The 25,543-nt window shown below is 40.0% G+C and overlaps 1 protein-coding gene across 9 annotated transcripts in view; it reads left to right on the forward strand.

Moving 5' to 3' along the window:
* The window catches only part of PBX3 (PBX homeobox 3), a 240,123-nt gene that overhangs the window by 8,236 nt on the left and 206,344 nt on the right, over nt 1-25,543 (forward strand). For 6 of the 9 annotated variants that reach the window (XM_082207747.1, XM_082207753.1, XM_082207749.1 and 3 more), the window contains exons 2-3: nt 992-1,618; nt 2,903-2,976. In XM_082207747.1, the coding sequence (XP_082063873.1) occupies nt 1,422-1,618; nt 2,903-2,976 (271 nt within the window). In that variant the 5' untranslated portion in view covers nt 992-1,421. Of the gene's footprint in view, nt 1-151; nt 176-339; nt 803-991; nt 1,619-2,902; nt 2,977-25,543 lie in introns of those variants that run through there. The other 3 variants (XM_082207752.1, XM_082207754.1, XM_082207745.1) reach the window with 3 other exon arrangements.

Raw genomic sequence — 25,543 nt, forward strand, 5'->3', positions numbered from 1 at the left:
GAGTTAAATCCTATTGAAATCAGCAGGGCTTCTTAGTTTAAAGAAAAATTGTGGGAGATTAGTCTGTAAAATATCAGCTGCGCTTGTGGATACCGTAATCGCCGAAACATTTGGAGCGGGGGCTGGTTCTGAATCTATAGTAGCCAGGAGTTCCGAGGGGGCGGGCTCTTGTAGTGTAAGTATCAATGGGGAGGGGCTTTGGAGCAGCTGCCTAGAGGAGGAAGGGGGAGTCTGGGGAAGGGGGCGTGGCTCCGGCTGGCTCCCACGTCCCCTCTAGTCTCTCTCTGCTTCTCTCCTCCTTCACAGGGTGACACGTCTGCAGGGTGAGTGAGTGGCATTGGCAGACTGTCAATCCCTCACCAAAGCGGCCATCAAACAACATAAAACACACACAGTCACTGAGCTGCTGGGCTCATAAATTCCAGCTGGCGGATATTTTTGCACATTGCTTTGCAGAGAGTGTGTAATTAATTTTTTTCTTTACTTCTCCCCCCTTTTTTAAAAAAACCCAACATCCGCTCTTTTCTTTTGCACAAGTTGAAACTTTTTTGCTGCTATTTTATCTATCCGTTGCACAGACAAGACAGACATTGGGATCGTTTGTTATGTATGTGTGTGTGGTTTTTTCCGAGACGGGGAAAGGACAATCATTTTTCCCTCCCACCGGCTGCATTTTCTTGTCTACTTTTTCTTGTCTTTTTTTTTAAATGTTGCAATTAGGGGCTGGGGGTGTCTGCTTGGTTTATTGTGATTTTTAAAATCCCCTACCGTGTGTCACACTCGTAACTTTAAGGATTTGAAAGTAAGTTTTATCCCGTTCCCCTCTTTTTTCTTTTCCCCCCTTTGCTGCATTTTTACAAAATTTTCGTCCTCTCTGTTTCCAAGAAAAGGGTTTTCAAAGGAGGAAAAAAAAACAAAAACAAAGACAAGTAAGAGAAAAGACATAGACGAGCAACTAACTTTTTTTTCTTTCCCCCCTTCCCCCTTAAAGGAAATAATAAAGCCTTTGGGTGAAGATTTGTACCAAAGGAAAGAAAACTTCAGACACCTTATCAAGGCCGTTTATCCGAACCACAAATATTGTGATGAAAGAAGATTGTAACTAAAGAAGAGAGTGATTTACTGCTCTGGAAAGCAGAAGAGAGAGTGGAATAAACAACGGAGATCCGGTCAAATATCAAACACTGATTCCCCCCTTCTCTCAGGAGCAGGAACTGAAATTCATTACAAGAACAAGAGATTTACTTGCATTTTCTCCCCCCCCCCCCAATCTTCCAAGCACAAAACCACCTTATCGTGAAGCGCTTCTTTCCCCCCCCCTCCCTCCTCCTTCGCCTCCTCCTTCTCCGGCGTGCCGTTTCTTCTTCTGCTGCCTCCGTTGCCGCCTCTCCAAGTGCATTGATTGGGCTGCGGTAGGAGGCATGGATGAGCAGTCCAGGATGTTGCAGACTCTCGCCGGCGTGAACCTGGCTGGCCACTCGGTACAGGGGGGCATGGCTCTGCCTCCTCCCCACGGACACGAAGGGGCCGACGGCGATGGCCGCAAGCAAGACATAGGAGACATCCTCCACCAGATTATGACCATCACGGACCAGAGCTTGGATGAGGCGCAAGCAAAGTTGGTCTCATTAAAACAAAAAATCCCAATGTTGTGTATATATATATATATGTGTGTGTGTGTATGTGTGCATGTGCGCGCGTGCGTGTGTATGTATGTCTGGTGCGCTCGTGTGTGTGTTTATATGCGTGGCGCTTTTTGTTGTTGTTTCGCTCCTTGCTGTCTCCTGCTGGGACCAAATATTCTTGCAATTAAGACAACCCTTTTAATACTAGAGGAGAAATGCGTGGGGGGGGGGGCACAGACCAGGGGCAACAGCCGGAGTTGGTCTGAATAAGGGAGAGAGAAAAGAAGCACAATATACATGTGCAAAGATTTCTTCCTCCCACCCCAAAATCTGTCTTATTGCACTAATGCTTGGAGCTGGGCTGTTGCTGATAACCTTTCCTTTATTAGGATGATGCCCTCATTTAAGGGGTGGGGGTAGAATCGGCCTCCCATCCCATGCTGCTCTCACCTTGGAGGGTTTGCGTTTTCTTTCAAAGAAGTGTGAACTTTGTAGTGCTCTGCACAACCCCCAAATTGGTGTTTCTCTGGAGTTAGATTGATTTAAAAATTAAAGGAGTGAGGAAATATTACAGGGGGCAAGAGATTGGGAGAAACAGTTCCTCCCCTCCTTTTTTTTTCCTTAAAAGAAATTATTATTTTTAATATAAATTGCAGTAAATACAAAACAAAGCATATAGTTGAACTCTGGAAATCCCCTCTCTTCATAAATCAGTGATGATGATATAGCAAATTGGAAAGCTTTGACAAGCTGTGATTTATGCATGAGAAGAAATGGAAGGAAATTTTCACATCAGGTTTCTGGGGTTTTGTTTTTTAAAAACAACGACGATAATTTTAAAATGAAACAAAAACAAAAACTTCTTCGGTATCTCTTCCTGGCTGTAAGTGGCAGGCACGGCGGCTGGGGTTGACTGGGTTTTCTTCTTGTCACTTAGTCTTCACTTCCTGATGAAGGAGAAGGCAGTTGACCCTCTTGCCACCCACCCCCAACTCAGTTTGCACCTATGGTGATAAAGTTCAAACATCCTTACCTTTCTCCTTAACGTAGGTACTCTGTCCACATTGGGATCACTCCTGTTGCCCTCTTGAGCCTAGCTTCAGCCTTCCCCATCAAAAGCTATACCCTTACTCCTTGTCAACTTTAGTTATTCCTTTGCGTAGATCAGAATGCAAAGAATAACATGTAAAGACTTCAGTAAAAAATTATTTCCCCCTCCTTTGCATTAAGATGTCAGGCTTGTGCTAATACCTTTTAAAAAATCTTTTATTTTGCAGAAAGCATGCACTGAACTGCCACAGAATGAAGCCTGCTTTGTTCAGTGTCCTCTGTGAAATCAAAGAGAAAACAGGTAGGAGACCACAAGTTATACAGCTTTTGAAATGAACCTCTTCCCCCCTCTCCCCCCAATAGGTAAACATTGCAATATACTTCTCTCAGCGAGCTCTAGGAGAGCTGCTTTAGGAACCGCAGCCATCTTTGATCATCACCTCCTTGTCTGTTTCTGATCTTTGGGTTGGGAGGTAGAGGCGAATGTAATCAATCAAGAATGCTTTTTAAAAAAACAATTCATAATCCTGCTGCAGAATGAAATGTAAATGAAAATGGTAGTGTATCACCTATTCAGGGTAAATTCCCCCTCTCGCTGCAGTCAGAGAAAGTAAAAGCAAGGATCCGGCTTTCTTTCCCCTCCTCCTCTGCCTTGTTTTGAGTATCTGCTTCTTAAAGAAGCAATGCAAGAGGCTGGAGAAGCCAATTACAGCCAGTGGCCCCTCTGTGTGAGAGACCGAAAGAGCCAGCAACTTTCTTGAGCCACTCTTGTATTTTTGATTTTGTCAGTACCAGTTTATATGTAACTGAAAGGAGTCAGTCAATAGCTCTGAGCTCCCACATTTTGTAGGAAAATTATGGGTGTTCAGATGTGCTTTGGGAAGACATTCTTGATGTGTGTTCTATGCACATCTTTACACAGAGGGGGAAAATACATATATGTACATATATTTTCTGTGGATATTTTTGGCAAGAGACTTTGCCTCTGAAAATGGGGGCAACATGTCAAAGAGAAAGTACCTAATCAGAGAAAGCATCTTGTAGAACTAAGGCTAACAGGACAGTCGAGCTGTGTGCTTTCACACTAAATGAAGTGTTAGAGACTGAAAACCACCTTCTCAACAATTGGGTCCACAAGAGATAAATATCTTAATGTTCATAATTCAGCTCACAAAGCTAAAATTCTACTTTGAGACATTTGATCTGAGTTGTCACTAACTGCGATTAGCATCTGTGTGGCACTTGACTTCAGCGTATTGTTGTTTGTATAGATCTTCCAAAACTCCCTCCCCCGAACTGCATGGCACGCTGAAAGGCCTGGTAGATACTGCAAGTGTAAGCATGTCTAAGGAAGGCATACTGCTTGTGTGCATGATAGAATAGAAATGCTGGAATATATAAAAGCCAGTGAGTTTTTAAAAACAACAAGAAGCAGGCCTTTTAAAAGAGGTTCTGTACCTCTGTGTGTATACAGGAAATCCAGCAATGTCTGTCTTTTTGCATAGCAGTTACTTTAAAAATGCTACAACAATCCTGCTGTCAAGCAGTTGGACTTCTTATTCTTTAATATAAAGATGATGATAAAAATGCCTTGTTGTTACAGTAGAACTTTGTGGGGGTGGGGGAGTCAAGGAGATGAGAAATCATTAATAGTAAACAACCCCTGATTGTATTGGAGCTAAAAGGAAGAAAATGCTGAAAGTGTCCCGTGACCTCTTGGGCAGCACGAGGTCTAGAGCAACCAAAGTCCTTAAAGTCTCTGTGTCCTTAATATTTTAGCTACCACCAAAAACTAAACTCTTCTCTTTTGGCAGAAGGCAAAAACTATGTATTGACAACAGCAGATTTCAGTTATGTAGGTTTGGGTCCCTGTGATATTTTATTCACAGACAGCTTAAACCTTGTCTATTTGAAAGAAAAGTTTAGTTGACCAGTGTCAAAGGCGAGTTCAGAAGAAAGAAAGTCCTTTTCCGGGCTAAAGCACTGCTGGCGTAGGTTCTATGCTAGAAGAAAAGAGGCTGATAAGTTATCTGGAGTATTGGGTGAATTTGGTCACCAGCTAAAATGCTGTTCTGTCATCCACAAGTTATATTTTTCTATGAAATAATGGAGGCATAACTTTCTTGATTACACAAATAATGAGGTATATGGTAGAACAGTACTCATAATCTAAAGTACAGTCTGGCATGCAGGAAGCACATATTTTAATTATTATTTTTTGTTCCTTCTTTCTGCCTTCATATAAACTCTTGTAAATAATAATTGTTGCTACAAAGTACCTCTTTTGTGGTCAACAAATCAAGCAATATTTGTTGTTATGCATCATTTTGTGTCTGTTTAAACTGTGATGGTTTTGGCATATACACTTTGACATAACTTTGTTAGCATATTTGGATACTTTCCCCTGAGTGTTTGCAGTTGTTTTATTTTTTATTTTTATTTTGTTTAATTGTTGCATGTCATATGTTCTAAAATATATGTTAAAAAATTAAAAACAACAACAACAACAAAGGAATGGCTTCTCCATCTGCGCAGAAGTGCAGTCCTTACCAACTCAAGAAGCTTAGGAGTGGTGGAATTGATATGTTGAGTGATTGATGAAGGAAAAATGCATCTCCCCTCCCCACCCCCATGAGTTTTTATAAGGCAACTCTCATTCAGGATTGCCCATCTGAGATGAAATGGCTGAGTACACATTAGCAAGGGAAGCATGAAAGCAAATTCTTGCATATCTTGTATTGTCTTATTCTGGAAGGTGGGGGGTGGGGGTGGGGAGAGGCGATTTCCAAATCTTCCTCCAGTGTTCTGATCCACTCTTAGGACTCCCTTCTTTCCTAATATTTTACGCTGTTCTTTTTTTATATACTTGTATGTTTCCGTATAAATTTTAAACTTTCAGAATAAAGACGTGTGTGTTGTTGTTGTTGTTGTTGTTGTTGTTGTTGTAGCAGTGGAATTCCTGCCCCATTTCCCTGCCACCCCTCTGCTATTCTACTATGTGATTTGATCCCAGTAATTCCAGGCAGTTTCTTTGTTTCTTTTGCTTTACAAAAATGTAGCATAGTAAAAGAGAAGCATTTGTTTTCCTCCATTTCTCATAGAAAAAAATAATATTGTCATTACTCTTTGATAGGGAAAATGGAGAAGTAAGATTGAAAGTGGGAAAAGGGAGGCACATAGTAATCTTGGCCTAAAACAGTAATATTAGACTTGTTTGTTCTGGTAGATCTAGGGTGGTGCTGTCTGAAACTGAAAAGCAATGCTTTTATCTTTGAAGATAATTAGAATTATTTGCAGTCAGTGATAAATTTGACCACAAGATCCTTAAACATACTGTACTTAAAAAAACCACACCACACAACATACAAGTACTGCCTTGTAGGGCTAAATATGTATCTCTTCTCGGGTTCTGAGGTACTTCACAATCATTAAAATTGTCTGTAGTAATTGTTTATTTCCATTTGTATAAACGACCATGTTGAAAATAATTCATTTATGTTTCTAGGATCTGATTGGATAGGTGTGCTTATCTTTCCTTTTTAAAAACACAGGGGTATTCTTTTAAGGGCAGGGAATATAAGAAATAGCTGTAAATGATATTCTGTCTCCGACACTGATATCTAGATATCTAGAGGCAGGTCAAGGTAATAGGCATCTCAAAACGGCATCTGTTTTGATTTTTAACACAATGGGAGAAAATGAACCATAAAACATTGGGAGTCCTCTACTATTGTGTTACGGCTTTCCTATTAATCTGTACCTTTTATTTCTGTCATGCAAAATCCAAAGTTATTTGCTAAGGTTGCTTGTTTTGTTTGCTACCCCTTCTTGTTTAAGGGGTTCCTAGTCTGATCACCCCAGCCTCCAGCTCAAAGGCGATGTATCTGAATTAACTTAATATGAGAGTACATTAATTCTGACGGTTTCTAAAGCATGTTGGGAATTGCAATCATTTCCCGGCAGACTGTTCATGACTGAGATCTGAACCAGTTTTGTTGTTTAGTCGTTTAGTCGTGTCCGACTCTTCGTGACCCCATGGACCAGAGCACGCCAGGCACTCCTGTCTTCCACTGAGTATCTGAGCTATATGTTCTAAATTTCTGCATGTGAATGTGTGTGTGCTTGTATGAGTGAAAGAAAGAATTGTGTCTGTCTTTCTTTAAGAGTCAAATATGACAGCTGCCAACCAAACCCTAATTTAATGCCACTACAACCCTAAATCGCATTCATTCACTAGTAACTCCTAATGGCATACATGATACCTTGCCAGATTTGTGGCCTTTGTGAGGTTTATAAACGGGGACTGACTTAGGGAGATAATAAAACTTAATGAACTTCTTGGGCGCAGGAGGTGTCTGCAGATTTGTTTCCATGGCTCAACAATTTATTTAAAAGTTTTTAAAGTAGCAATTTTTTATTCTCCAGTCCTTAGTGTCTCAAGTCCTCATATCAAAAACTTGTTTTGTTTCCCCTCTTAATAGAAATGCCTTAGTCACACATGTGAACTGAAATTAACAATAGAGTTAACTTCTTGTTTCCAACATATGCTAAAACCATTGGTGTTATTGTTGCAGTTGTAACTAGCCATGTAATGCCACTCCGCAGAGAACATTTCCCATTATCTCTCTGTAGCCACATGGGTGTTCAAGGGCCAGCTCATGAATATGTCTTACTTTCATCTCTTGTAGTTATGCAGACTAGTCAGTATAATGCAGCAAGACCTTAATGATTTCCTTCTGCTGTAAGATATTGAAAATAAGTAACAAGTCTCCATCTTAAAAGAGCAAAAGAACTGTTTCCATTGAACTTTTCAGTAATCACAAGCTGGCACAGACACTGTAGAGGTAAAAAACCCCAGTGACTAATATTTAAACTGTTTAAAAGTTTGACCGGGTTGCTGTTCTTGAAGGTAAATATGAGGTTGTGATATGTTCAGCTGGTTTAAAGTTATTTTGTTTTAACCTTAATTGCTTCAGAATGAGGATTGTAATCTTCCCCATACTCTCCCCCCCCCCGTACTATACTGTTAGGAATTAAATTAAAATGCAGGGCTCACTGTCAGTGGTATTCTTTACTACTACAAACCAAATGAAGTAAAAAAAGAAAAATCTTTCATGTAACACACAAAAACATTGAAGTCCCATTGCTATTCCTGTAGTGGTTCTCTAACAAGTTTGAATATGTGTTCATCTCTACTTTAACCTTCCTTATTAGTGTTTTTCTCTTTTAAAAAAACAAAAACATACAAAATATTTTGTAAGCCCACCATCTCAGTGCTTTCAATATTTGATTGTTACAAACCTGTTACTGCACTGCACCTTTGCCAGAGGACCTTGATGTATTGAAGTACCGAATAAGCCGCAATTTGATTAGAAGTGATCTCTCGCTTCTTCTTTTTCTTGCCATTTTCTTCTCCAGGAACCTATAAGATATAATCAGAACTGCTTAACTCAGTCTCTGTGCTGTTTTTTTTTTTTAAAAAGAGGACACTTAATTTGTTGCTTTGACACCAATATATCCTTGCATATTTTAAAATATTTTAAATGGATTATGAGCTGTCATCCAATATACTTCTGTAATGTTCCTTCTAACTTAGATCTCTTTTGCATCAAATCAAAAAATGAATTAATGTTACGGCTAGGTATAGGTTAGTGTGAGACTGTCTAGGCCAGGCCTTGCTGTACAGATTTTAATAGATTTGTCAACTCAATTCCTACAGCTCTTGATGAGAATTCCTACAGCTCAATGAGAAATGCCCATTTATGTGCCCTGTGAATATTATGTGATCCTTATTTAATTCAGACAGCAAGCTACTCAAAAGGCATATATAGGAATCAGTATCGCAAACATCTGAAAAGCTTCATTTTATAGAGTACAAAACAGTGAGCGTGAGATATTTATCTAGTTGTTTTTTGTTTGTTTTTAACTTCTCTGTAGCATTTCAAGCCTCAGAGAACAGGGCTAGCTGAATGTTTAAGATGCATGGGAATGACTAATAAGGTTGTATACCAGCAACTTAACATAAATCTAGAGCAGGGTAGTTTTTGTCTTCCTCCCCCTGTGTATCACTGATTGAATGAGATGTAGATGTTTCTATGAATTGACATCAGGAGAAGAATGCTTTGGTGGATCTTCCTCTTCTCCTAGCAGTCATGTTTAATGTCATTCACTTATCAAGATGATCAGCACAGTTCTGATAAAAACTTACCTAACACACTCCCTTCTTTAACCACCAGTTTGACCTTTTGTCATGTTTGCATTTCTTTGCTAGACAATTCATATGTTCCGATTAGGACTGGAATAAATAATTTACAGAAATAACTAATGTGAGCAACTGAAATTTCTGTTTGGTTTTTGCACCTCCTGCTTTCCCTCCCTCCCCTGTTTAAGAAATGTATGTATGGGGTAGTTCATCAACCAAACTGATAAATTACACTTTTCAACTGGACATTACAGCTATTCCAGTGTTATCTATACAACATAGTCAAACAAGGGACTTGCATATGGAGGCAAATGAAGTGTGAGGCTGCACCAGCCTGTGCATTTTTTCTCTCTCAGAAGGTGCTACTTGCATTTGTCTTGAGCCGGGAGTTGGAGAAGGAAATTGGTGTGCTAATTTGGCATTCTGTCATCAAACCTTGATGCTTATTGCTTGTCTTTTAGAAAATAGACATGTAGCAAACCTTTCAGTTGGAGTTTCTTCTTGTTTCATATGTATATTGTATATCTAGCTCCTATGATCGTTTAAAAAATACGCATATTTTGCAAGATAAACGATAGAGCTTTTCAGCTATATGTAATGATCGTCATCAGTTACTGCTGGCTCCAAGAGCTCAGTCTTCTTTGGTTGAAAGTGAGGCAATTATTCCTGAGAATCTGATTGAATCCAGTATTTCTTACAAGGTGTATCGCTAACTATGTTTGATCAAGATCAGAAATGTTGCCAAGTAGAAACTAAAGTCTGTCCTTGCTCTAAAGCTATACCTGAGTTGGATTTAGCACTTATATGCTGTCGCTTGCTGAAGGGGAAATCCATTTTCAGCTGTAGTCAGATAACTCTGGCGGAAAGGATGAAAAGAGTTTGTTCAAGCAGCAGATATTTGGGGTGGGAGTTCTTATTTCCACTTCTTGGCATCTTGCCATGCTTTAGATTATTCTTTAACCTGTATATCTGATCTTACTGTCAAGCAGGTAGTTTTTCACATGTATGTTTTGGGGCTTATTTGTGTGTGAGTATCATACAAGGATGAAACTCTTTCCCCCTTATTTTTAAAAACCTTTATAAGTTATGTTTTTTGGCATACATCATGAAGCAAACCTATACATCTCAAGATCTCTTCCCATGCAATCTAAATTAAGATTCTATGCGGGCCCTTACAGATGCTGGTAACTTTTGGCAATTATCATTTTGTTTGGTGAGCAGTAGTAAAACAGTGTGCGGTAAAAGTGTTTAGAGGGAGAAAGGATAAATAAATGGGACAGTTTTGCAATGCAAAGTGGTTTGGGGTGTTTTTTGAGGATTTCTTGGCTCTTGCTTAACTGCTATTGTGAAGCCTGGAGCAGATTTTTTCCCATTGCTAATGCCCTAGAAGTATTAATTCACTTTGATATGCTAATTAGAGGGCATTATGCAAGAAATGAGATTAAGTGGCAGCATGAAGCCATTTGCCTGTCAGTAAATTGAGAGCTTTAGCATCAGGAGGAGCTTTGTGTGTGTGTGTGTCTGTGTGTTTTCCCTGAGTTTCTCTTGGTTTTGCATATAAATAAAATTGATTGAAAGGTCTAGAGAAGCTTCTAGAACATTGGTGGTTCTTCTCTTCTCTTCTCCTCCCCCACCTTTCCTTTTATGATTATTTAAACTTTGTGTTAGAGACTTTCTCTGCATATTAATTGATCTAATGGGAGACGGTGAACGTGAAAAATTCCTTTGTGTTTCACTGGCAGTACTTTAAGAGAAAGGGAAGTGCAATCTTATGTTGGGTGGCATTTCTGTCTATCTCTCTTCCCTCCCCTCCCCTCCACTGACCTGTACATTTATGATGTGGTGCTGTAAGACCCTTCTGTGCAGCAGCCTTGAAACGGATAACGGCAAACTTTGGTTTGGGCCTTTGAGATAGCATGCTGAAGGTATGATTTCAAGAGTAACACCAAACAAATAAGTTGCAAAGTAGCAGCAAAGGCCTGATGTCCCCCCACCCCCACCCCACTCACTCCCGGAGTTCCCCATGAATTGGTAAGCAGTTCGCACACATACATAGTTCAGAAAGAAAATGTTGTGTTGTGTGTGGATTTTATTTGCTATTAAGGAATATGGGAGTAGTTTTAAAGGTTGACCTTAAAATCGGTAAGAGCAAGTAATTCAGAGTTAAAATGTATGTTCTAACCTTAATTTGATTAATTGCACTTGCTTGTTGGAGCTCATATAGTGTATTATATCTGTGTAATAAGCCTCTCATGGCAATAGGATAACTGGTGGTAATGTAGTTTTTGATCTAACTCAGATCATCCCGACTCCATTACCCATTTCTGATGCTTAGCTTCTGTGGTATTCAGAATATTGATACACAAAGAAGCATTGAAGAAAAAAAAAATATAAGAGTGTGAATGAGCATGTGCCCACAGAAAAAAACTGTCTTACTGTTTTTCTGAGTCTGCTTAGTGTGTGAAAGCTTGTACTTTTTTTTTTTTTTACACCTTAATATCCACAGCTAGCGAAGGTCAAATTCCTCTCTAGTTCCCTCTGTGCTCTGCCTGACAGTTCCTTGTGAAGTAAGCTAGGCTGAGGGCTGAATAACATTTCACACTCTTAAGTACTTTGATATGGATATCCCAGTGCAAAATACATATGGTGATGCATTGACTGTAAGTGATGAAAAGGCATTTTCTGAATAGCTGGACTCCTCTTTTCCAGGCACAGACAGGGGCCCCAGTCCTTCCCTGCTCTTTATTTCTATATATAATGTGGGGAACTCTTGTCATTTTGGTGTATGCCCATTCATAAACAAAATTCTGCAGTGTGTGTGTGTAGTTGAATATCCCTTCTATAGTACAAAACTATAACTGAATGGGCCATAGAGAGATTTTGCATCTCAAAATGCCTAGGATTTATTTCCTCAGGTTAAACTGCAACTAGCCATTTAACTGTAAAAGGCTAAAAAGCCCACCAGAATGTGAGAATCAAAGGCAACTACAGGCAATGACCAATTTTTGACCCTGGCGTGCGTTGGTGGAGTCAGCGTAAGCCTGCTTTGCCCCATTATGGCCCTTCCCTTCCCCATTATGCTTCCTTTTTCCAACCACTATAGGATCACTGCAAAGTGCATGTGCACGGTTGTGCGTCAAGTGGATGCATGTAAAGCAGTTGTTGCCTGTAGAACAATTCTGGTATGACTTCCACAGAACTATCATAATAAACATGGGGGTATGGTGCCCTTACTGAAACAAAACTTGATGGGTAAAAATAGGATGAAAAGGCTTAGTTAAATCAATATTTGTTCTTTTTGGTCAGAACCTTTTCTCTTCATTTTAAAAATCATTTTGGATTTGGAAAAAAATTGACTGACTATTGCCCAAAGAAAATTTCCTTGCAAGAAGTAACTTTGGATTAGTAAATAACTGTTCATTTCTGAACCTTAGCTCCCATAACAAAAGTGCTCTTGAGGAATGTTTTTTGTTACCTGCTGCCTCCACTATGTTAATGTTGCTCAGGGGTCACTGCAATAAAGGGGAAACTTGATGAATAAAATAAAGGAGCTGAATCCATTTCTGATTTGAGGTACAGCACTGCCAGTTAGTAATATTGCAACTAGGTTGGCTAACTGGAGCTTGAAGTTGTGGAGTGGCTGGAAGCAGAGAAGTGGTGGGAGGCACCAGTTGGGGAACCCCCAGGGGAAAAAGGCTCAGAGACAGGGGAGTGGTGATGGGTCAATGATGCAGTGGTCAGAGGGAGAAGTCACTGACACTGGTGTGTTTATTGCTGACCCACTCCTTGCAAGTTTGAGGTCACTGGCTCAAGGGCTCCTGATCCAATGAGTTCTGACTCAAGACAAATGATGATACTGGGTCTGAAGTTGGTTTTACCTCTGCCTTTGGTGCCCCTTCCTATCTGAGTCTGAGCTTGAATTCAGGCCGCTGCTTCGGATGGGGGATCCTGATGCAAGTGAGGTAGAAATTTACTCTGCATGGCTCTTTTTCTGCTGTGGCTCTCTGCCTCCTGGAACTCTCACCCCAAGGTAGTTTGTCTAGTGCTATCTGTGCAGAGATGTGAAAGCTAGGGGGGCATCTGAAAAATTGGGAGGTCATTTTTATTTACCTCCTAATTTTTTAGAATATTTGGGGAAACCCCTGAAACAATTGTGTGGGCGGGAGGGGGGATGTTTCTACCTGTCAATTTTCACATCCCTGGGCCCCACCCCGGACTTTCACATCTGTGTCTCTGTTATCTCTTTGGTGCCAGGCAAATTCTTCAACCAGCCCTTCTAGGATGTTTTCCAAAGATTTGTTTGGTTTTTAAGTGCTCATCTCTTGTGACTTTATTCTGTTGTATATAGCTTTATAGTGTGTAACGTTCAATGTTGTATATTCAGATTAAAAGTGATATGTATATTGAAAGTTAATCTTATTGATAATTTTAATGCATATTTTGTTTCATGTAAACATCTTAGAGACTTTTACAGTTTAGTATACAAATTCTGTTAAATGCTTAAAATGTTAATTTGGAAATAAGTCCCATTGTGTTCAAAAAAGCTTACTTTCAGGTAAGTCTGCAAATAATTGACGGTGGAAATTTCCATGGATTCAGGTGGAAGTGGAGTTGTCTGTGTACAAATCATAGGTTGCTCACTTGGTTGTCCTATCTGTATGCTAGTTATAATGCCATTTGCACATATAATGTGACATTTTATTATGTGCTTTTCATAGTTTTAGACCTACTGTAGACCATGACATACAGCAGTTTCCCTCAACTTAGTGCCCTCCATGGAAGCTTTGCTTGGTGTTTGAATTTGAGGTCAGATTTATCAGATCTTTATAGTGGAGGCTGGTTCATCAGGAGCAGCCCCAGTCTGCCTCTACCAGCCTGCTTTTTATTTACAACCAGTGGGGATGTTTCTCTGCTTTGGCATTCCCTCCAACATTCCTCAGATGAAAATAGGGACATTCTATTCTACATTCTCTTCCACCTGCAGTTCCATCTGTGTGCCAAAGGGAGAGAGGGTTTTTCCTTCCCATTCAACTAGAGGCAGCAAAAGGGAGCTGGAGTGCTCAAGTGATAGGAGGCTGTGGAGATGAAGCATCTCTCCTTGACAGTGCTGCAGCTCATACCAGAGCATCAAAATATTCCACACGTTTTATTTTGTTTCAATAAACCCAGGACTTATGCATTGGATGTGTATTGGGCTAAATAACAGGTTGGAGATATATATACACACCCCTTCCCTCCCTCCCTCTCTCCATATATTGTTCTCTTACCTTTGCCTCCTCTCTCTCTCTCTCTCTCTCTCTTTCTCTTTACTCTTATGGTTCAAGCCTGGATGCTTATCTCCTCAGGAAGTGTAAGGGAATTTGCTCATAGGAAAGTGGGAGATGTGTGCCTTCCATTGCAATGTACGTTGAATGCATGGTGTGTAAGTTCCTGCAGACAGGGACCTGATTATTCCAGTGCCACTCTGTGTGCACACGCACGTGCAACAACAAAATAATCATAGTAATAAAAATATGCTAATACAAGGGAGGTATTTCCCTTACACTGGTACTAGACAGCTGGATACCTACATGTATATATTTAAGGCTGTAGTCCTGCACAGTATACATTTACCTGGGAGTAAGTATCAATGAATTTAAGTGTTTGCTTATGAGTATACATATGTAAGGCTTGCACTGCATTTTGACCTGAACAACACACAGTTTTGCGCTCTCCTTCTACGGATTGCAGCAGCCCAGCAACTTAATTCAGCACATACTTACACAGGAGCTGGTCACATTATGTTTAGGAGTGCTTATCCTCACGTGTATGCAGAAGATTGCATCCTGGTACCCCACTTTCTGTATAAGGTTATTCAGAAGTAAGTCCCACTTGATTCCAGGTCATTGTTTGTGTATAGTAGGACTATGTGCATATTTACTCTGAATAAGATTTCATTGAGCTTGGTGGGAGTAATTACTTCCCCTTCCCTAAGAAACCTAGCTTTACTCTTGTCTGCCATCTTATACACACCTACTCAGAAGTTAGCTTTGACTCATTCAATGGAATTTACTCTCAGGTAAAGGCATGGAGAGATGGAGTGAAGTGAACAAAGGCTGGTCGCCTCCCTGTTGAAAGGATCCAAGGAGGCAGCAAGATATACAGGCATAACTGGGCAATCACCCTTCCTTCCCTGGCCAAGAGGGCTGAGTTCTTCCAGCCAATGCCTGGGAATGAAACCAAAAAGCAAACCCTTAGGGAAGGAGGCATGAGAGATCTGACAGGGTCCTAGAGGCCACCTTCCTTTCCCCCCAAAGCCTAGTACAGTAAGCACTATCTGGGAAGGATCCCTCATGCCTCCTTCCTAGTATTGCTGCTGCTGGCCCAGAAGCTGCTTCCCCTGGCTGGGGGAATTTGGGACTCTCTGTGACTGAGTAAGAGGCTGTGATTGCTTAAGGGTTTTCGTGAGTGTACTGGCATTTTCGTGGCCCTTGGAGGATATGCAGTGGATCCAGGGGCATACCTAGGGGTTGGCAAAACTGGTCCCCAGTAGGGGGCCCACCCTGGGCCCCCCCCCACAAAAATCACCTCAGATTGCTCCGACTGAGGAAAGAGGGTTAATTGTGTGGGAGGCATGATAGCCAGATTGCCTGGATGACATTTGCTTCAGAATAAATTAAGATCACGGGTGGGTGGGGTGATGGGACGGATGGTGTCACCTCCACTTCTTTTTTCATACCCACCACCTACAGGGACTTTTAACTTCTGCCAAATTTTGTGTGCGTGTGCGGTCCCCACGAGTCTTGGGGGACCTGAGTGGATCTGCCTGCCTCCCTCCTCTTGCTGCTGGGCTGGGCTGTTTCATTGCTGCTAATACGTGCCTGACTGGGTGAGGGGAGGGGACCCTGGATGAGGTGGTGGTGGTTCCACTGGCACCTTGGTCCTTGTGCAGGACTTGATAGTGGCTATTGTGGTAAAGTGTTATTTTTTTTCTTTAGGGGGTGCCAATGCAGCTCCTTGCCAAGGGTACAAGGGACGCCTAGGTATGCCTCTGTATGGAACCACCTGCTTATTGATTTTCCTTCCTTCTGCCCTTCTACTCCTAGTGAGCATGAGCTACAACTGGATCTGAAATACAAAGGGATTGAATTTAAATATATTTAAACACAGTGGTATCTCGGGTTAAGTACTTAATTCGTTCCAGAGGTCAGTTCTTAACCTGAAGCACCACTTTAGCTAATGGGGCCTCCCACTGCTGCTGCACCACCGGAGCACGATTTCTGTTCTCATCCTGAAGCAAAGTTCTTAACCCAAGGTACTATTTCTGGGTTAGTAACCTGAAGGTCATGTAACCTGAAGCGTATGTAACCCGAGGTACCGCTGTACTATACACTGTACACTGTTACTCTATTTACACCCCATTTTCAGTCGCTCTCGAATGAGCTTGTATAGTGAAGATGTACAGACCGATACTATTAGAACAAGAATACATAGGGGCATGTCTGGAAATCTTCTGGTTCCTAAGCATTGATACAGTTCAAGTTCCAGGCTGCAAGGACAAGTGGAACTACTGATTGTAAAGACACATGCCAACAGACACAGCCCCTCCATTTGAATTTACAACCACATAAGAGAAGATTACTTGCTTGTTGTTTTTGAGGTTATTCTTTGAAGGATATTTTAGACACTGAATTTCTGGCTTCATTGATTACAATGGAATATTTATTTTATTTGCTTTTACAGCTTACATCCTGCCCTTTGTTGTAGTACTCCAGAATAATACAGTGCACAAAAATAATAATTAAAACACAATAACAATTAAATTAGATAAAATGCCAGCAGCATTTTTTACATTAAAAAAAAATTCTTGGGGGCAACTCAACAACATTTGTTTAATTTTCTAGTAGTTTGTTATGACAGAACTGGCCTATTGGTAGTAGTCTTACTAATATTGAAAGTGTGTCTCATATGCATTGATGCTTAATTTACATTGCACCTGACTTTATGGGAGCAGATTTTTCTTCCCACCTGGCTTCCAAAATTTTGCAAATAAAATTGCACCCTGCTAATAACAGTGTGTATCAGCCTCCCCCTCCCAGGAACAGAGTAGCGTTTTCCTGCATGGTGACCTAACCTTTGGCCTTCCCTGATGTTTACACCTGGCTCCAATATCCCCACTGTGCACCCCCTCCCCAAATTTGCAAGGGGTTGGACTACATGGCATGATCACATGCCAGAAAAGTTTCAGGGTGTCCTCCCCCCAGGCAGCTGCCATGTTTATCCAAATAAATATTTGCTTATGTGTCACTTTTCTTTTTTTTTAAAAAAAGTGAAATATTTTTCTTTTGAGGGTGGCAGCAACAGTGGAAATGACTTTACAAAGAGCCAGTCAATCTATATTCTGCATAGCCAACTTCTGCTGAAAAAAGAAAAAGGTGATCCTGACTCCATTCTGAAGCTTATACTGTAGATCTGTCCAAAGGGGGGCAAGTGCAGTTCCACAATGGGTTTATAAATCAATATATATTGTAGTCTTACTATTTTGTGTTTAAACCCCTTTATTTACATTTTAATCACTTTTTATGACAGTTCTGCCCCAGTGAGATTTGATAGGCAGGTACTGTAATGAGCCCTTTTCAAGTAGTGGTTCAACAATTGTTGAATACCTTTCCCATGGAGATCTGTTGGGTCCCTTCTCTTTGTGTTGGATGGAAGGTTTTGTTTTGCATAAGCAAGGCTTTAGTTTTGTGAGGTTTTTTGCCATTATACTGCAATTGGCTTTTAACCAGCTGTTATGTATTTGTTTTTATCCATTTCCAGTGCCTTTGGTTTTATTCTGGTGTATAGTTTACGTTTCTGGTGTGTTAATTTTTTTTTAGATGTTTTGACCTGGGGACAGGAAAAGCATGATAAATTCATAAATCTAATCTAACAGTCATGCAAGATAAACCTAGATTATCCCTTGGTGCTGGTGCAAGCAGAAATCTGATGGTTTGTTTAAGGCCAACCAGTCTGTTTTGTGGGTGAAGTGAGAATGGGACTTCTGACTTATACTTCTATACAGTGGTACCTCGGGTTACAATCACCTCGGGTTACAAACAGTTCAGGTTACAGACTCCGCTAACCCGGAAGTAGTACCTCGGGTTAAGAACTTTACCTCAGGATGAGAACAGAAATCGCACGGCGGCAGCGGGAGGCCCTATTATCTAAAGTGGTACCTCAGATTAAGAACAGTTTCAGGTTAAGAACGGAACTCCAGAACGAATTAAGTTCATAACCAGAGGTACCACTGTACTACCGGTATATTACTTCAGCTTTCAACAAGCCATCCAAGATTGTGTGTCAATTCGACTTGACTTCAAGGATATATTTATTATCATTTTTGAACAAATTATACAAACATGAAAAGTTGTGGAAATGATTGTGTGCTAGATAAAGTGATTCATTATAGGAGCAGTCGGGTTTATGGCACTTTATACCAGGGTTTTTCTCAAAAATTATAGCACAGTCTTCCTGTCACTATAAAAACTAGTGATAGTCTATAATATCACGCAGTAGTGGTATTTTTAGGATTTCATTTGTTATTCAAATGGAGTGGGAGCTCTCAGTTTCTCTCTATCATATTTCTTTCCTTTGTTGACTTCAGGTATTTAAAAGACAGAGAGACAAGCACCCTGTACTAAAAGTGAACTAGAAATATTATGAGGATGTTATTACCAACCCATCTTCTTGTCAGGGGTCAGCAAGAGCAAATTATTGTTAGCAGCCTTATACTGTTTTAAAAACAGCTATAGGGTCAATTACTCCAGGATTGCTTAAACACTGTGGACTTGTGGACCTTTGAACTAAGAGCATGCAAGGCAGTAAAACTGTACCTGGACTGCTGTATTTCAGATGGTGGAAAGGGGAATCACACAGCAGAATGCTTTCCTTGTTCGTTTACCTGCACAAACAAAATAATGCAGTGAGTAGTTCAGTTGAAATTCTTCTGCCTCCCACCATTTATTGACATCTACATTTTTATTGTAGGGATTTCTGAATTATGGATAATTTATTTCTGTTTTCCAACAGAGTGGTATAGCCCAAGTACTACCTTATCCAGCTGGTTTGCATGAACTAGGCCTTATGCAGATATCCAGGTGTGGGCTAGAATCCCATTAGAAATATCATGAGCTAGATATATTACATTTTTGCTCAGGGAGTTTCATGTATTGAGTTAAACTTGATTATATCTTGAAATGAACACTTGTATGTTGCTGCGGACATATGGTAAGGTAGTTCCTGAGGCACCCTGTTAACTGCATAACAAAGACCCTGCGGCACCTTCAAGACTGACTAGTCTTTTGTCAGTTGAAATTCCATGGGACCAATAGCCTGCTTTACCAAAAGTGACTTGAGAAGGTGGTAGATGTACATGTTTATGGGGCAGAGATGAACAAGAAGAGAACTAAGGGTAGCAAATGCAAATAATGTAACCTCCTAGTAGTGGTGCAATTCATGGATGCTGGTCACGTTGCATTTATTCTGAAGAGATCAGTGTCCTAAATGTGAAAGCTGTAACTTGGACCAAGGGAGTGACAGGAGGAAGTAAACAGTGAAATCAAAGAAAGTCTCTGGATTTCTGTAACTTAAAAACAAACAAACCCTGCTAGCTATTTTGTTGCTTTTGATTCTCCCTCCCCCTTTGAAGGCTAGTGTGGTAGAAAGGTAGTCTAGAAATAGGTATTGTGTCTTAAACTTCCCTCTGCTTCCACAGGGCCTAGTGTCATACCAGCACTAGTAGGTAAAATTTCTTCCTGAGGCAGATACAAGGCTTCTGACTGCATATTGCTGTATTTTTATTCAGTACTGATTTTTCAGTCTGGGCTTGTGGAACTAGTTTCTGTAATGCTTGTGCTGAGAAGCTAAACTAGTCTTGTGTTGGGGCCAAATTCACCCTTGGTTAGCAGAAAGAAGTGAATTTGCTATGAATTAGTTCGTACTGGTTTGCCACTTGTTAGGCCCTTGACGTGTTATCAATAAGTACCTTGGGAACTTATTGACTTGTTGGTTCTTGACCTTTTGGCTGTGGCTAAGTATAGGAATTGAATGCCTGAAAATTAAATGATAGGCTATATATGCATAAATTCTTGGGTGCCAGTGTATTACATGGACTAATTTCAGTTTACCTGAATTTATGGCATTTAGTGTTCAATAAAGGAAATATTTCTTTCAGTATACAGAGAGTAATAATATTGTGGTTGCTAGCACTAAGCAAATCAATTTCCTTTTACAGGCTGATTATCATAACAGCTGCTGTTTAATCACCCTGATTGTTAGGTAACTTTTCAATTGCCTCAACATTTTGGAAAAAAATAGGTAGTGCTGCCTCACAGGGATCATGGCACAGTTGTGGCTAACCTTCAACAAGGTGTGGATCGGTTTGGCGTGTATTAGTACAGTAGTAGCGATAATCCCAAACCACCAACTTCTAAAAAATTGGGTTGTACTTTGTAGCACCTCGACTTTAACTATGTTGTGTTTTGTTCTTCCCATGCTTTCAGCTTCTCATCTTGGTGAAATTAAATTAAAGAGAAAAGAGAAAAGAACCCATAAGTAAAAGTGGCACTCATTTATATGTTAGTTCTCAAATTTGTAAGGATAGATTGACAGTGTGCACTTTGTCCCTCTATTCCAACCTCCACATACGTTCTGAAAGCATTCAGGCAACTCTTCAGCTATATTTTCACAGCATGTTCACTAATTATTGCCTGAAAAGTCTGAACTTTTCCAGACAAACAAGATTCACTTGACTATTGGTACACACAGGAAGGACAGCCTATGATCTGCCTGCAGGTGTCTTAATGGGTGTTTCCTTCCTGGCTTCAGCATTTGATTTGGAAATACCCAGCCAGGAATCCTATCCATGTTCTTTGTCTTTCTCCCCTTGATCATGTATGTGTCAATAGTGACCTTAAGGACTGGTTTTCCCCATAGAAGTCTGGTCAAGGTCAACTTCTGAGGCCTGTATGTCTGGCTTTAATGGACATTCATTCATTATTTATTTATTTTAAATTGTTTTTTATTAAGATTTTTTTTTTAAAAAAAATTAGCATTATCAATGCTGATAAAAAACACAAGTTACATTTTACATTTTCTGTTACCTACCCGCAACTTCCTGCAACTTCCCTTTCTGTTTATCACATATTCATTTCTTCTGCTTATAGTTTTATATACCTTATATACTGAAATTAAAATTATACTTCATTAATATATTCTTAACATTTTACCCTCATATTTAATTTTTCTCTTTAGGCTTGTTGATTGTAAGTGTCTTAATTAAATCCTGCAAGTGAGTTCATTTCATTACATTGCCTCTGTATATACATCATAAAAGGTTCCCAATCTTTTAAAAAGTCATTATTGTCCTTATCTTTAAGTCTTTCAGTCAGCTTTGCCATTTTGGCATATTCCATCAACTTTTCTTGCCATTGTTCTTTTCTTGGTATTTCATCGCTTTTCCATCTTTGAGCTAGTAAAATTCTAGCCGCTGTTGTTGCATAGCTGTTGTTGCATACATGAATAAATTATTCTTGTCTTTTGACAAATCTTGATGTAAAATATCTAATAGAAAAGCTTCTGGTCTTTTAACAAAAGTCGTCTTAAACATTCTTTTCATTACATTATAAATCATATCCCAATAGTTTTTAATTATTTTGCAATTCGACCACATGTGAAAAAAGGTACCTTCCTTTTCCTTACAGTTCCAACACTTATTGGAGCTTGTTCTAAACATTTTTGTCATTTTTGCCAGTGTAATATACCATCTATACATCATTTTCATATAATTCTCTTTTAGCAACATACACTCAGTAAATTTTAAATTAATTTTCCATAACTTTTCCCAATCTTCCCTTTGTATGTTATGTCTTATGCCCTAATGGACATTCAGTTAAAAGTACTAGGTTTGGGGCTTTCTCCATGCTGGCACCGTAGTTAGGGTATTCCCTCTTTGCTCACTTTTATATGGGTTTTAAAACCTTTTTATTTCAGTGAGTTGATTCTTAAAACTGTTTTAAGATTAATTTATTAATACATAAAAATAATACACATTTCATAGAATCATAGAATCATAGAGTTGGAATAGACCACAAGGGCCATCGAGTCCAACCCCATGCCAAGCAGGAAACACCATCAGAGCACTCCTGACATATGGTTGTAATTTCATTGTATTTGATATCTGTTTGCTGCTTTGGTTACACTTGTAGAAAGTGAGGTAGAACTAAATTTGTGAGTGTGTGTGTTTTGAGGATTTCTGTACATCTTGCCAAAGAGTAGTAAACTTTTCTGTATTGTAAGGGATACATAATTGGTATATTGATTGCTGTAGGACCATCAAGTGAACTCTGGATGTTTAGAGGTGATGCAGCTGAGCATCTTTGTTATTAATTTAAATTTGTTTCTAAAAACACTCTGTATAGTGGTTCTAGGAGACATTGAATACAATCTGTTGTAACAAGGTTCAGACCAAATTTGCACCCTGGGTTGCCTTGCCGCCTTGAGGGAGGGCAGGAAAAAAACTTACATTGACTGAAGGGGCGCAATACTTTTCTGTTGCTAAGGAGGTTTGGTTCTAGTATTTGCCTGGATGGCATACCACCTGTAATAAAATTTTATTATTTTGCATGAGCAAGTGGTATGATCATGTAGGAGATACTGGTGTAATAGGCTGTATGTCCCACTGGGCAGTGACTCTTAAGAGGGATGGACAGGCAAAGACCAAACTGGCAGGTCTGTAAAGGAATTCAGCTGAACCAGTACAAATGATGTAGAAGAAGAATGCACGAAGATAAGTGATCCAGGAGCTACTTTTGGAGGTTTGTGGGCCGGAGTTGGTGTAATAAAAGGACAGGGCCAGAATATATAGTTCAGGCTGTAGATAAGCACAATCAGAATTCTGCCTCCTGTCCCCCAAAATCAGTGTGTGTGTGTGGGGGGGTGATATATGTCTTTGGAACTACCTATTAATTCTTCCAAGCACTGAAAAGGAAGTTGCTATTGTGGTGAATCTTGATCAATTTGGGACCTTTTGCTTGAGACTCATGTAAATATCGATAAAGCATGCCCTATTCTGCAGCCAAACCCCCTGCAAGACTTCTTTCCCCTGCAACACTCCCCCCCCCCCGCAACACCCCTGCTCTTAAAAGCCTTGGCAAGTGTAAGCTGAAGAAGCACATTTACAAAGGAAACAATTGACTTTAGCTTCTTTTGTTGCTGAAAGTGGCCCCCAGTGAACTGACTGCAAGGACTAGATAGAGCCTAACGGAATGGAATGGCCGCCTGCTGGCTGGCTGGCTGACTGGCTTGCTGGCTGGTGCTGCGGCAATGCACTTCCTCTTTGTGGTGCAAGAGAATTGGAACAGGCGAGACATTTATCATCTCCTTTCCCACTCTTTGCGCTTGGGGTGGGTGGGGGGAAGTTGTCAGTGAAAGAAAAAGAACTGTAATCGCACATTTACATATGCTTCTAATTGTTGATTTGGGGATTTTCTATGAATATGGCTTCGCAAAACAGATGCTGTTAGAGGGGGCAAAAAGCAGGAATGTATCTCTTATTTTTCTCTCCCTTTTTTGGGGTGGGCAATGAATTAAATGTTTTTGTGGCCCTCTCATCCGTAGCTGGGAGCGGTTTGTGGACCGCGTCTGCAAACGCGCCTCATAATTGTTTTTCACACATAAGTTATGCAAATGAGCTTTTATGGCAACTGGCATAACAATTAGCATCCTCCAGCAATATTTTAGCAGGTTAATTGCAAAATTTCTAAATTGTACATCTGACTTGTTAATTAGGCATGACAGAGGTGGTAAAACAGTTATCTTCAGGCAGTGGCAGCCAGGAGCTGCTTGAAATGCAAAGAGCAACGATTGATTGGATTTGAGGGTTAAAATTGTGGGAGCGCTGCTGTTGTCAAGTGCCGCCGAGCTGCTCTGCTCGATCCGCTTGCCTTGGAGCAAGAACGGCCTCATCACCGAGTCCCTGCCATTTGAAAATCTGCCTTATTTAACTCTCTAACTTGCTAAACCCTTTGGATGCTGAGTGCCTGCATTGCTGTCACTACTGTAAGCAGAAGTAATAATTTCAATTTTTATTTACAAATGCAGCTGATACATGACTAGCTCACATGGGACAGTCCAGCCACCTACAACCCCCAACCAGCGCTTTTAATTTTGACCACATATCTCATTGCAGTGCTTATTTCATTGTGTTTTTTGAATGTGAAATTAATTATGGTTTGTTAGCTTCACTTAACTCTGTTTATGTTCCTTAAAACATTTATTTTCTAAGGTCTGCGTGTGCCTCATTATTATGTCACTAATTTAAAATACTAAACATAGGCAGTGATCCCTTCTTGGTCAGTCAGAGGGGTATCGGTATGATTAAAATGTGATATTAACACAAAATTTTCATGCACAACCAAGAAAGCTGTCAAATCCTAGTTATACTCTTTTATGACACCAGTGCCTGCTATTTTCAAACAAAATGCCATTCTGCTGGCAGAATGTAGGCCATTTTTGCTCTATGAATATTTACACAATTTCCCGCCACTAGAAAGACCTTCTGTATACCTTGCCATGTGACTCTGGAGTGGAAAATGCCATTGCGTTTTGATCTCTAAAATAAATCTAGTTTGGGGATGATGAGAAAGAAAATAAAGCTTGAAATAAGCCACTACCATGGGGCAGGGGTAGAAAGAAACCTAGGTATGTCCAGGTACACAGACAGCTAACTGTTGTGTCTTGTAGTTTCAATGAAGTCGATCAAATTTTACTGCGTATACAATACCTGAGAGTGCAAAGAATATGAGTCAAATTAAGTATGTGTGAAATTTGATGTTCTCTTTTGGCTCTTCACACATGCCCTTGATTTAGCTGTATGGCAGTTAATATTGGAATGCCACCCCCTCCCCTGCTTTCTTATTTCATTTAAAAAGTAAATGTTCCTGCATGCATAACTGTTCTAATATTTTACATTTTTCTCATGACATGCTTATACGTGGTAAGTGCCATTTATGATGTGTTGTCATCAATAATTTTGTCACAGAGAATAAAAGCCTTTAAACTCATCCACCCACTGGAATGTTTTATCATATTTATTTTTAAGAGATATGAAATTAGCAGGACGATTTGAGCTCTTTGAATGTAGGAGATGCAAATGTAACTGAATATTTACCTTTAATGAAGGGCAACATAAATATCTCAGTATCAATAAATTACAGAGAGTGCTTTAGCGTTCCATAGACACCTAATAAATAGTTCCTGCTGGGATTCCCCCCCCCCGCCCCACCCTGAATCTTTGAACAAGGTTATCATTCTAGCACAGGTTAATTTATAACCGGCAGTGACATTAAGGATGACTTAAATATCCTTTTTTCTTTTTCAAGAGTGTGTGGTGGTTGACAATATTCTGTCTCTACGGGAAGAGGGGTGTGTGCTTTTCCAAACTACCACATCTTCCCAATTCTTTTTTATTACACCTATTTTGTTTTCAGCCATTTAGAGAAGGTCTCTTTGAGTAAATGGTTCAGTGGATTATGTTTAGAGGGGAGTAACTATTTTAATGAGGCTCACTGGAAACTGTTTCAGCAGGCGATTACTACATGTGTATTATATAGTGGTGTTCTCTCTCTCTCTCTCTCTCTCTTTCTCT

This window comes from Podarcis vaucheri (assembly GCF_965113315.1).
Source record: "Podarcis vaucheri genome assembly, chromosome: Z".
NCBI lineage: Eukaryota > Metazoa > Chordata > Lepidosauria > Squamata > Lacertidae > Podarcis > Podarcis vaucheri.